We start from the raw sequence: 13,299 nt of genomic DNA on the forward strand, positions 1-13,299 counted from the left end.
TTGTCTGAGTTATCACAACTCCAAGGAACAGATTTTCTAATTTTTTTGTTCTCCACTTTTCAAAGTCAGTCTTTTTCCTGGACAGGTAAATTCATATTTTAACTCCTCAAGAAAATGAACGCATGCACTAGTTTTTTGTGCAAATGAAGATTAAATTCTGCATGCATGATTCAGAGAGATGCACAATTAAGATATAGTTGGCCTATACTCATATTTTTGCAAATACACATGAATATAAATTGATTGTTTTCTTACATTTAGAAGGAAATATCAGTATGTCCTAATGTACTGCAAAACTTGTACTTTCTCTCAAAAGACTGGGCTGTGTTAATATATTGACGACACAGAACTGGGAACTATGGTTTGTTTAGATTACTGTTTTCCAGCACATTATTGTTGTAGGGCTGTCATTCAGTTTTTCCTTTCAAATGGAAAACAGCAGCAACAAGCAATTTGAGTCCCTTTCACATAAATAACCTGTTTAAACCTAGAGTGCAGGAATACTTCCCATGTGGACAATAACGGGAAAATAAAGAGACTGCTCCTCTTCTCAGCTGCATCACAGACACTCTTTTCATAAAGTATGTTAGCAGGTATAAGTTGATATAAATCTACCCACTCCTATGAACAGGGGTCTACCGAACTTGAGATGGGGGCTGGCCAATTTCACAGGCAGATTCTAAGTCCCAAAGCCATTTTCATGGTGGTGTCCCCCACTGATTGGTGAAAAGGGCTGTCCATCATATGGCCCTGCCCCTCACTGCTTATTGGATGAGGGCTGTCCATCAAGCAGCCCTGCCCCTCATCATCAATTGGTGGAGGGAGTGGGGTTGCATGATAAGCAGCCCTCTCAGCCAATCAGCGATAAGGGGCAGGAGTTGTAGCCATCTTGCCTGCTTGTTTTAACGCTGGCAGCCCCATTCATGCTGGGGAGCCAGCACTCTATTTTTAGGTAAGATTTCCACCCCCCGTGGATTTCAAGGTTGGCTGATTTTGCAATTTCCAAAAAATTCACAAAATTGCAATTTGAGTAGGTCCCTACCCAGGAATTTACGTGATGCCTCCTTTTCTGAATGTCACTGATTTTGGACCACAATGCCCTAGTAAAGAAAAAGGTAGGTACTCACCTGGTCATGGTCAATATCTGCATCTCCAGTAATAACAATGCGCTTCTCAATCCTTGTTTCTGATACACCACCTTTCACCGTCTGCAGATGGCACACAAAAAAAAATTAATTTTTACGATTATTCCATATAACTAGAGAGGAAAGTGATAACCACTTATGTGCTTCATCTCTAGCACACTGAAGCAAGTAAACTTTGGTGTTGAAGGGTTGCAGCAAACAACAAATTAATCCGCATAAAGCTAGTTCTCCTTTCCAGTTTTAATAATGTGGTTAACTGTATTGCAGTGCCATTCAAGAAGTTGCCCAAGAACTGAAGCAGCATAGAATACCATCAGATATTGGCTGAGGTTAGTTTTGGAGGTAGCTCTTTGGTCAGGGACACAGGTCTTTTTCATCAAGACCTGGATCAGAACACACTACAAGTCTCCTGAAATGGTACAGTAATACATATCAACTCATCTTCTCAGCTCCTGCACAAAATTTCTGCAGTATTAGTGCAAAGGTTCTCTCTTCTGATCTACCCATGTGCGTTTGCCTCACCAAATTTGCTATCTAATTACAAAATCTCAGGTGAAACACCTTTACCCATTTTGCCCTGCTTCTTCATTATCTTAATGTTTAAAACAGTTGAAGATCCAGCCAGAAGGAAAGATGCTATTGGATCACATTGTTATATACACCTATGCAGATAATCAGGTTAAATTTTTTTCTTATAAATATGTAATTCTTTGAAGGTTGTTATGAAAGACTTCCAAACAGCAAATCAAGAATATCACTGAGAGCAGAGATAGAACATGTAAGACAAGTTATATTAGACTAATCAATGGAAATTAAAATATAATTAAATCCCAGGAAAATTCAAAAACAAATCCTTCAAGAACATCAAAGGAAGATTTAGATTATGTTGGAAGTTTCCCAAGTCTACAATAAAACATTTTAAATAGGACATTGGAAAGCAGTTTGGGCATTCAGAACCCCATCCACAAATCCACTGATACCTATGATGAGGCAAATCTGGTTTCAAGACTGTTATCCTATTCTTTGCTGAATTGGTCATTTAATGAAAACAAGATTGATTTAAACTTTTGAAATGGCTGCTTCCAAAAAAAGTGTTTATCATTTCATAGGTTTTCTTACAGCTGCACATATGGACAGGATAAGATACTGATTTAAAACAGGAGGTTCAAATGTTTCTCTAAAGTTTTTTTTTTCCTAATTTTGAAACGAACAGGAAATCAAAGAAGGGATGTTAATTAATCTCTCCTTAAAATGCTTAGTCTAGAGTTTGTTCTGCAGGACCTTCATTCAAGAATGTTCCAAAACTCTTCTTTTCAGATCTACTGTCAATAAATAATTCTTCCTTTAGGATATTTTCTGAAACTCATTTTACAAACCCTGAATTCTTGTCATAGGTAGTCACAAACTGAATCTTCTCATCTTGAAATAAAATTTAACCTGTACCTTTTATATTTTACCTTCCTTTTAGCTTTTTCATAAACTGTAATTATTCCTGTGCTTCCCTTTTAAAACTGTTAGTAAGTGATCAAAATTATACTAAATCTATCATTTGCATGCCCATCCATTAAAAAAATGCTTCCATAAATAGCAGGTAAAGAAAACATGCTTTTATGGAGGAAGGGAAAGTAAAAACACCACACAGGATAGAAACAGAAACAGACCAAATTTCTTTTGAGTTTCATGATTCTCTTTTGAAGCCGAGGACTTGGATTCATGTAAGCTCCTAAAGTAACGTATGATAAAAGGGACCCCCAGTGGTTGGCTTTACTTGCAAAGGTATCCCAAAAAAACTATTAATATAATCCCCAAAATCCCGATGTTGCTGACCCTTGCATTAGAAGGTATCTATAGATTCCAACCATATTATGTCCTTTCCTGCAAGAATTCCCAGAAAACATTGAGGAGTAGGAATAAGAACATGTAAAGCTTAGTTCTGTTTTCCTCCACTTCTCATCTAACAATGTCTCCTCCATCTTTTTCCTAGTTCTCCCTCTGGATCATGAGTAATGTCATGTTCAGCCCTTATTTAAGGATGTCAGCAATCCATCACAAAATGATCCATCACAAAATTTTGGCTGCAAACAGACAGGCAAAGTTCAATCATACAGATACATCTACGCCTGCTGTCCCAGGATAAATCCTAAAAAAAAGTTTCCCAGATAAGAGTTAGTAAGAGTTTGTCCTGGAATATTACAAAATATGTCTGTACAGTTATCCTAGGATTGCCTTATTGAATCAACGACAGAAAAGCAGCAGCACACTCAGCTGCTAACTAAACCCTGATTAGAAGGGCAATGTGTATACACACAAATCACAGGATTGGTCTGTTTCAGGACACATACAGGCACAACTTATTCAGGAACAAATGCAATATCTGTTCCTAGCCTTTAAAGCCCCCTTTTTTCAGTGATCTGCACATTTATGATGATGAATAGCAGCTCTTAAGAAGACCAACATAAAGCAAATTTATGTAGTGCTATTTTTAATGCACTGATAAGTTACTTGTTTTACCTTAGTGATGTGTGTAGTTGTAGTTGTAGAAACAGATTCTGATGTAATAGTCTGCGCACTCAACAGTACACCAGCATCCCCACCTGCACTGCCATCAAGCTGTGAGTAGTTTGGAAAGGAAGAAAAAGTTGTATTTTCATGCCTTAGGATTTAGAGCTTTTCACTGAAAGAAGTCAAGGCAAACTTCAGCACTGAACACCTACAACATTCATCTTCAGTTCAAATGAAAAAATGTTTTTAGAACAGACACATCTGTGTACTCTTCCCCATGCTATGTGCGGCATTGTTGGCCAACACAATAACCATAAGAAGACAATGGTTTTGTGTACATGTTCATCTATCTCTTGTTGACAAATTTGTCAAAGTTACTGTACCTCTTCAGGATCTTAAGGGCAGTTTAAAAAAAAAAAACCTACATCACTATCTACATGTTGTAATTCCATTATTCCATAGTCACAATATAATCTGAGGCCCTATATGAAAAATGTTGCTTATTAAAGCATTTTTATATCGCCATCTGTCTTGAATTTAACCAAGAATAAGATTTAATAAAAAGACCAATTTGTAAACAACATCATAAAAGATCTCCAGCTCCTGTACCTGTGGAGACTCATATGTGATGGTTTTAGTCTCTGTTTGGACAATTGGAACTTCCTTGGTGGAGATTTCGGTTCTTTGTGTAGCATCTGAAATGGTCACCATCTCTGTTTTTACTACTGGAGGCTGTGGTGGAAGAGGCAAGAATCAATCCAAAGGGCACACAGCTAAGGTTTGCATGGTAAGCTAACAGAAAATATGACCAAAAACCTAAATGGCGATAAAAACAACACTTAAGAATGTCTCCCTCAACTCAAAAACAACAAGCAACAAAAACTCCCAAAACAAAACAAAAATAAGGAAGTAAAATGAATAACGCCAGACCTTTTAGCCACCTAAATTAGGACAGAAGATTTCAGTAACCTTTGATGCTACATCTTAGATTCAAGTATCAATGAACAACAAATTCTAAAACGGATAATAATTTGTTATCTGTTAAACTTAGGAAAATGGGAAGGAGTGTCAGTTTAGCTATAGGTTCTTCCATTACACAAAAGTTGCCAGTGTTAAGTAAAAACTGTAAATACGTAAAAAATAAACCTTGCCTTGAGATATGGAGAATTCATATAGAGAATTCTCTGAGTGCCTGTCTGTTACTTGGTCTAACAGGAGATAAAGCTAGAATTCCTAGACATTTCTAACATTTAATTAGTTTTAATGTTAATTTCTAAAACAGAAAACTTCTGGGGTTTAGAGGATATGTAGCTATTTAACTACTAGGCTTAAATACCAGTGGTTTCCTCTGACAATATCTTTTCAATGATTTTTTTAACTCCTGATATACAAAGGGATGTCTGTAATGCCAACATCTATTTGGGGAGAAAAAGATACTGACAAAGCAAAACTCTGCAAGCAATTAAAACGATGTGGTATGTGCTATATTTGGCCAGATTTTTAAATGTATTAGGCACCTAAAAATGCACATCTGAATGGGCACTTAACTCTAATTACTTCATTAGGCAATTTAGGCTCTTACACATGTGGGGAGCCTGCTCCAACATACTGGAAATCCAGTGTGTCAGAGCAGAATCGATTAATCAAGTCTGCCAGAGCATGGAAATTGACATGCTCTGGCAGCCTCATGCATCATGTCTATCGATGTCACCGCACTGACAAAATGGCAGTGGGGCACTCTGAAATAAAACACATCTGATCAGCTTTAGTTTAAAGTGCCCTGCCACCATTTTTTCAGCATAGGGACACACAGCAACACTGATACACGACACGCGGGCACATTTTGCTAATTAAAGTGCCCACTGTCATGTCCAAAAGTACGTGTAAAAATACCCGAGGAGCCTCCTAGATGCTTATCTGCGTTTTTGTTCATTGCTTAAATTTCCTTACAAACCTAGTCTATTTTCCCACTACTCTCAGGAAGTGCTTCTGCTAGGTCTCAGTATAACCTAGAGAAGCTTGTTTACTTATAGCCTCAACCAGAAGAATAATTAGGAGTATTTATTGAGGAAAAATGACATGGGTTTTCCTTATGATCATCTCTGAGTGAACTGCAGTTACAAACATCAAGAATACCATAGAGTCCAAAGAGTTAGTTTACAAATGGTACATGGATTTCTGGGCAGAGATGTGTCCTTTGTACTCCATATATCTCTCTTCTTTCCTCAGAAATCTACCAAATGATTGAACCCTTTTATCCTGCTTATGTCCCAAAATAGCTGGACACAGCTTTTTCTGGAGCTAATGTGTGGTTCCCTAAATGTCCACTGGTATTAGAAGAAGCTGTAACAAAATGATAAAGCCCCATTCCTTTATACTTGAACCTGGCTCAAGTTGTGTGTTTTTATTAGTTAAAGGGTATAGGTTGTAGCCATGTTGTTCTAAGGACATAGGCAGACAAGGTTCTTTGGGTAAATCTGATATCTTTTATTAGACCAACTAAAATAGTTGGAAAAATTCTTCTTTGAAAGTATTTGGGTATGAACACCCTTCTTTAGGCAGAGGAAAGGTGTTTGTACCTGAAAGCTTGCAAAGAAGAATTTTTCCAACTATTTTAGTTGGTTTAATAAAAGATATCAGATTTACCCATAGAACTTTGCTCTCTTTATTAGTTAAAGCAATTTGGGTCTATACTGATTCAATTCAGCACATTCATAATAATTCTAAAGAGAAAAAGGGGGGGAAAGATTTTAAAGAAGAAAACTGCGGACAAGAAGAAAAACTGAACAAAATGAAATTGGACTTTCCAGTTACACATACAGGTCACAGATGTGTCAAAAACAGCTAACAAAATAGACAAGACGAGAGACTTGCAAACATTAAAAACATGCAAAAAAATTATGTAATAAGGAAAAAAAAAATGAGATGGTACAGCTGTAGGAAGGTTTGCTTTACTGGTGATTCTTCTCCAGTTGCAGCAAAAGACAAGAAACCATGACTGAAGTAGGCAGAGTTTCACTGCCCATCAGTGGTTTCCACCTTCCATACGATCTCAATCTTGGTGAGCACCTGAAGAGTTGGGAGAATAGGAGAAGAAAGGCAGGTATATTTTCACCCTAAGAAACATCTCTACATAATCTACTTCTTGGTCTGTTCCACCATTTACCTCAGAACAACAAATTATTTGTGGCTTGACATCAATGCCAATGTGAGATAGATCTCCATTTATTTTGAGCTGTTCTTCCTCCCTCTCTTCTCTCAGGTCTTGTTTTGCCTCTTCTGTAAAACTCTTCTCTTCTGGAGTTCCAGAAACTGCATTTCCCTCAACCAAACTCTCTTCTGCAACTTGTGCATGCCCAATTGATACTTTTTCTTTACTGCCCTCTATTACAGATTCCACACATTGTACCACCTTTGCCGTATACCCTTCCACTTCCTTAGCATCTTCATTTCCTTCTTTTTCTTCCCTGATGACATCTTCTGTGACTCGATGGTATGGCTGGTATTCTCCAACCTCTTCATCTTCACTCTCACTACTGCTGCTGCTCTCTGATGACGTTGACGAGGAGTCCTTTTTTGATAGCTGTTCCACCTTACAGGGCTCCCCACCATCAATGGCAACTTGTATTTTCCCTTCGTTGATTTCATTTATGACTACTGTCTCTTCTATCCCAACCTCTGCCCGTTTCTTCTCCTCCACTACGCTCAGAGTCTCATGTGAACTCTGCACAAAAAAACATGGATGAGGAAAACAAAAGTACAGTATATAAATAAATCAAAATGATGGAAACAAAATTAACTGATGGCTGGTTCATGTCATGAAGAGGACTAAGATGACTGTGATGGTTAACTGAAAAAGGAAAGAAAGAAAGAATGAAGGTGGATCAGAAATGTCAGAGCCAAATGTACTATGGAAAAAAAAATCAGAAGAACCTTATCAGCATCTCTGGCTCCACTGCAAGGCCCTTCTGCTCTGGGACCAACTTTCTGTGAAACAAAAACCAACCAGAGGACACAAATCAATAAGTTTTCTAAACACCAAACATTTAACATTGCGTAGACAACACAGTGAGACAAAGGATCTGCATATCCATTGTTGACACAGTATAGTCAGCATAAGCTCAGTTCAAAACGCATACCGCCTCAGAACAGAAGGGTATACTGATATCCACACAGAATCTTCAGTTATGCTTGTTTCCTACAACCAATCTACTGACTAAGGTGCCCATTAAAAAAATTATGTGCCCATAATTTAGGTGCCCATTAAAAAAATTATCCCAATTGGTGATGTTCAAAAACAAAATAATTCCCAAAAAGATTAAAAAAGAACCCCAACTAATGCTGGTCCAGGATGCAACCTGGCAAAACAATCATTTTCCTACCATAAAATTAATTAAATCAAGCAGTAAGCGTGAATGTAATTATTGCATAAATGGAAAAAACATTACTTCATACACTATCCTACCATCTATCAGCTCTCACATACTAAATATGACAAGTATTTTTAATTTTATTGCAGGCAGTTTTTTCCCTTTAGTTTCTTATTTTTTTTTTAGTTTTTATAGTTATAAGATTTGGAAGCTCCTTTTAATAATTTTATATACTGTAATAAAAAGAAGAAGAAAGTGTTGGGTTACTGTTGTATCTAGGGCATGTTATAAAGAAGATCCGAGTAGGCTCTCATTTGGATAGCTCAAATGGTGAGTTTGTATTAGTGTTTGTACCATGACAAAATGATTTGTGATGGGTGTCTGCATTGGCATACTAGGCCAAAAAATGTACATTCATTTATAGTACCATGACAGTTAAACAAAACATGCATTGAAGCAGCAATGTTCAAGTTCAGAGAAACTCATGAAAGCACAAATGTATTTTAAATTCAGGGGTTGGCAACATTTTTGGGCAAAGTGCCAAAAAACACCGGCAGCCTCGACTTGTAAAATGCTGGCGTGCCAGGGTAGATGGTGGGTGAGCCATGAGAGGTCCAATTCTTGAGGCAGCACAGCCCCAGCTCCTTCTCTGTCATTCTCCCTAAGGCACATATGCCAAGTAAAATGCCTGTTTTAATTGAAGTCAGCACACCATCTGTGACTTAATCCTGGCCTCTCTTCTTTTTTGTTAATCTTTCTAAGTACAGTGTGTACAGGATCAGACCAACAATCCTGGTGAACCAAAAGTAGAATCAACAAACTGAGTGCTACAAATACAGGACTAAACCCTGAGTTCACTACGCCAAATTCTCTTTTGCAAAGAGGGGTGACTGTTTTGATAAAAATCGCACTGTGATACAATAATTTAACTTTTATATAATTGTTTAAAACACTTTTGAGGTCCACATCTATTAATTTTAACTTTATATGCGTTCATGACAAATCTATTTCTTCCATATCTATCTATAACTAGAGAGTCTTAGGAATACACAGCATCCAATATGGCATAAGGTTTAATACCTGGATACTGAAACTTCATACAGTAAATTTTATCTGATGTGCTGAAAAAACCCAGTTCCTCTACATGTGGCATTACAGGGAGGGGGAAAAAAAAAAGGCAAAAAAGCAAAAAAGCACCTCAGGCAGCTGTGAGAAGGGTGAGGCAGAAAGCATTTCAGAAGGTACATTATCTTTCCCAACAGTGCCCTCTGGTGTCCGTATCGTGGCTGAAGAGAAGGTAGATTTCATGCTAGTGGAAAAGCCCTCTTTACTAAATAAAATTGATGTTATTTCTTCTTCTAGGCTCTAGACAAGTTAGAAAATGGAAAGCAAAGAATTAAAACAGTAGAAGACAAAACAGCACTGACCTACAAAAGAAAGGAGAGGTTAAGCAAGAAAAGAAACAAACAGGACACCGAAAAGAATATATTTCTGAATTATCCAAGATCAAAAATCAAACTGTGCTCTTAAACAGAAAAATGTGATAACACAGCAAGATCTAGTGACAGAAATGTGTTGTCTATCACAATCACAATACTTTACCATACTAAGATACTAGATACCCACAACTCTATTGCTTTTACGTATTATTTCAGACTGTAAAGATATGGAGTGTTAAATGGAAGGATTCAACAAAACCTTCCCATACCTCTTAATGCAAGGGTAATAGTTTACTAACAGATTCAATTTCAGATTCAATACTAGGAGTATTTCTTCTTTAAATTCATTCTTGATTTTTCCTGGTCTTCCCTCGCAGCATTAGCTACAAATAGAGGGCTAGACATACCTGAATACTCCTCTCCTGCTCTATGATGGCATGTGTCCATGATATTAAACAGATTTTTGCCAGCTTAACTTTATATGTCTGTTTTTTTTTTAAATAAATACTTTAAGGGGAAATCAAAACATGCATTGATCTAAGAATTCAGCATTAAAAACGTTAAAACTGTTCCATTCTATTAGGCAAACATGTATGAACATATATTTACAAACAGACTTAAAATGCCTATAGCTCTGTACCCCAAGCTACTATGAATCTGTTTTATTATGGATAACAGAAATCATGAGCTTTATTTAAAATTATCACTGCCATCACCAAAAGCTAAAATAATTGATTGTTTCTGTTTTTCCCCAAAGAATGCCAAAAGTTCTTTTATCATGTTAAAGGTTAAACTTACTTAAAAATATAAAACCAATAACATAATTAATATTTTATCCTGATGTAATGTAGAAACTGAACAAATGTTGTAGCTATTGATTAAAAGATATGTCGGTCTGTTTTAGGGATTTACAAGCCACATATCACCCCAAAGTACATCTTAGGGCAAAAGTACATTTTGGGCCAAGCTAAAAAGTTATGCAAATACTTTATTAAATATGGACTTACAGTGGACTTGTAGTATAGAACCTAAACACATACACAGTACACAGTGCTGTGTATACATACGTAGTACACACACATACACACACACTACATGCATGGAATGAAAGTGAAAGGAAAGAAGAGGAGGAGAACAAAGACCCCTGAATATTGTTATAACAGAACAACAAAGCATCTTCAAGGTACCTGGGACATATCCAATTTAGATGGAAGTTAGTTAAATTTGTCCTGATCCTTTTTTGGACATTCATTCATTCTTCATTCAAAAACCAAAATGAAATAAATGTTTAGAAACATCTGCATTTTAGGTTTGTGGGGGGGTACCTTTGTTCGTTTGTTTTTTGCTTAAAGGAGTGATTATAATGATGCTGGATATCCAAAACTGTAAAAAAACCCACTATAATTGCAGGTTTTCCATCAGAAATATTAAGTCACAGATGCTGCGCACTTAAAAGTATAGCAGTAAAAAAAGGTGTTGACCCAATGGAAATGTGTCTCATACTCAGAGAATAAAATTAATCAGCATTTATGTTCATTGGAACAGGCAGGGAGAAGAAATTACAGGGTTCTCCATGGATAAACAGCTACAGAGTGTGTGAGTGCTACATGCACATGTATAAATTAATGTCATTTTAAACTGCCATCTCAATAATAAAATTTAGCACTTACTAGGCACCTGTACTACTAAAAGGGGTTCTTCCCTTCCTCTTCAACACTTCATTCATCTATCCAAAAACTGCTATTTATTACCTTTCAAATCAGATGCTGCTATTAGCAGCAAATAGAAATATCCCCCCACTTAACAGCAATGGCAACAAATCCAAATATTTATGCACTGCCAATAATCAAAACAAAGTTTACAGCTTGTTTTGCAATGTATTTTGATTTGAGATGTTTAGCTGAAAAAAAAGTCAGAGGTCATTTAATCAACAACATGGCAATTTTTTTTAATTCAACCATCATAAAAACCACAACCCAGATTTTATATGGTGCTTTTTGACAATACATCCTAGAGCATTTTACAAGGTGTTCAAATGTTCCCCATCCTACAGATGGGAGAGAAGTGGCAGAGACATGAAACAGCCACACTTAGGCATCAATAGAAATGAACCATTTTCCCAGCAACACAGATCCAGGGATGGCTGCAGTAGTTGCATAACTGTGATGCGAATACAAAAATTTTAAGAGGGCTGAAAATGACAATTGATGCATCTGGGTTGAAACACATGTTTCTTTGCCCCCTTAATCATGTTATTAGTAAACACTACAGTATTCTTCAGCACTATCTGATTAATGTACACAATTTCTATTTGTCTCTTAAAATGTTACTGATTCTGAAATTCAAGGCAAGTTTTGATAGCAGATTGCAGGGTTATAGGTTGTCACCATGTTAGTCTAAGGATATAGGCAGACAAGACTCTTTGGGTTAATCGGATATCTTTTATTAGACTAACTCAAATAGTTGGAAAACTTCTTCCAAGTGTTTTTCCAACTATTTGACTTGGTCTAATAAAAGATATTAGATTTACCCAAAGAACTTTGACAGCAGATAGCAACGCTTTTGTTGCAAATATCAACAGATGAAGTTCATCAGCTCCCTTCCTCTCCAATTTTTTTGATGGTCTTAAATAAATTACTGCCATTTAAAGAAGGAATCCCAGTTAACTCAGGTCAGATCAAAAGTGAAAGGGAAGAAGTTTCAAGGTAGCCACCTTGTCCGTTTCCTATGGTTTTGCTTCAGTAATCCCTGTTGCTACAGCCCATTGCATCTGTTTTATAGGCAGTATTTCCCCTTGGAAAAATGTGGTCTCCTTTTTGCTATTTGTTTTTTGTTTTTTATAAAAACCAGTGTAAATTAACAGATAATAAGACATACATACACTGTCGTAATAGACATGTAGACAAATTGGCTTGAGAGGAGCACAAGAATACTAGGTGGGAGAACATGCAGAAACAAAATACGTGGATTGGCTTCCTTTTCAACAAATTAATTCAACACCAAACCTCACACACTTACACCATGTTGGTATATTAGACAGTACATTTTGTAATGAAATTGGTATGTTTGTTAATAAAATTCTGACATTCTGATCCATCAACATATCTGGAATACCTGTAAGGGAGTTTATGATTTTTACCTGCCATCATACTGTGATGGTTAAGCCTGAGAAATTGTTTCCTGGCAGCAGCTGTAAGTCCCTGCCCTCCCCCCACAAAAGAAAATAACAAGAAAAAGCCCATTAACATTATGGTAAAAATGTTTTTTCCAAAGTTAGCCAGTAAGGACTGGAATTACCAAGGTATTTCAGCTTATGAGTAGTTCTCTTGACTGTAGTCAAATTTAAAGTTAGGGATAACCAAGTACCATGTTGAAACAGAATCCTAATACAGAAAATTATTTGATAAAATTGAGAAAAAACATATTCTGGAGATTATAAAGTTTCCTCAATCTTTGCATGTCAAGAAAAGTCTTGTAGCAATAATTAGGACAGCAAGCCCACTTTTGTCAGAGGAAAAATCATGTGAGACCAGATGGCAAATTGACTTTTCTGGCACAATGTACTTGTAACCAGCAGTTTAATCTTCACAAAAACAGAAGTAGACCTAAGTTTGGTAAAAGCACAAAGTATTTTAGAACTGTAACAGCCTTAGGCAAAGAAACTAGGAAACACGTAGCAATTTCTAGAAAAAAACTGTTTCTAAACTCTGGGCTCAAAGAGCTGTCTAAAAAGAGCTACAAGACAACGAAAATCCCTTTTCTTTGTACAACATTATTAAATAGTTACCTATAAACTTTTTAGTGGTCTTACGGTAAATCCATTTAAAGAACTATACTACACTA

At 36.5% G+C, this 13,299-nt stretch overlaps 1 protein-coding gene across 10 annotated transcripts in view; it reads right to left on the bottom strand.

The window, feature by feature from the left end:
* EPB41L2 (erythrocyte membrane protein band 4.1 like 2) overlaps positions 1 to 13,299 on the bottom strand; it is a 206,537-nt gene that overhangs the window by 9,745 nt on the left and 183,493 nt on the right. For 2 of the 10 annotated variants that reach the window (XM_019538037.1, XM_019538034.1), the window contains 5 exons: positions 7,581 to 7,634; positions 6,814 to 7,371; positions 4,257 to 4,379; positions 3,657 to 3,755; positions 1,128 to 1,208 (listed from right to left, as the gene is read on the bottom strand). In XM_019538037.1, the coding sequence (XP_019393582.1) occupies positions 1,128 to 1,208; positions 3,657 to 3,755; positions 4,257 to 4,379; positions 6,814 to 7,371; positions 7,581 to 7,634 (915 nt within the window). Of the gene's footprint in view, positions 1 to 1,127; positions 1,209 to 3,656; positions 3,756 to 4,256; positions 4,380 to 6,813; positions 7,372 to 7,580; positions 7,635 to 9,214; positions 9,383 to 12,169; positions 12,276 to 13,299 lie in introns of those variants that run through there. The other 8 variants (XM_019538038.1, XM_019538035.1, XM_019538041.1 and 5 more) reach the window with 6 other exon arrangements.

Source organism: Crocodylus porosus, unplaced genomic scaffold (assembly GCF_001723895.1).
Source record: "Crocodylus porosus isolate Cpor-Errol unplaced genomic scaffold, CroPor_comp1, whole genome shotgun sequence".
In the NCBI taxonomy this organism is placed as follows: Eukaryota; Metazoa; Chordata; order Crocodylia; family Crocodylidae; genus Crocodylus; species Crocodylus porosus.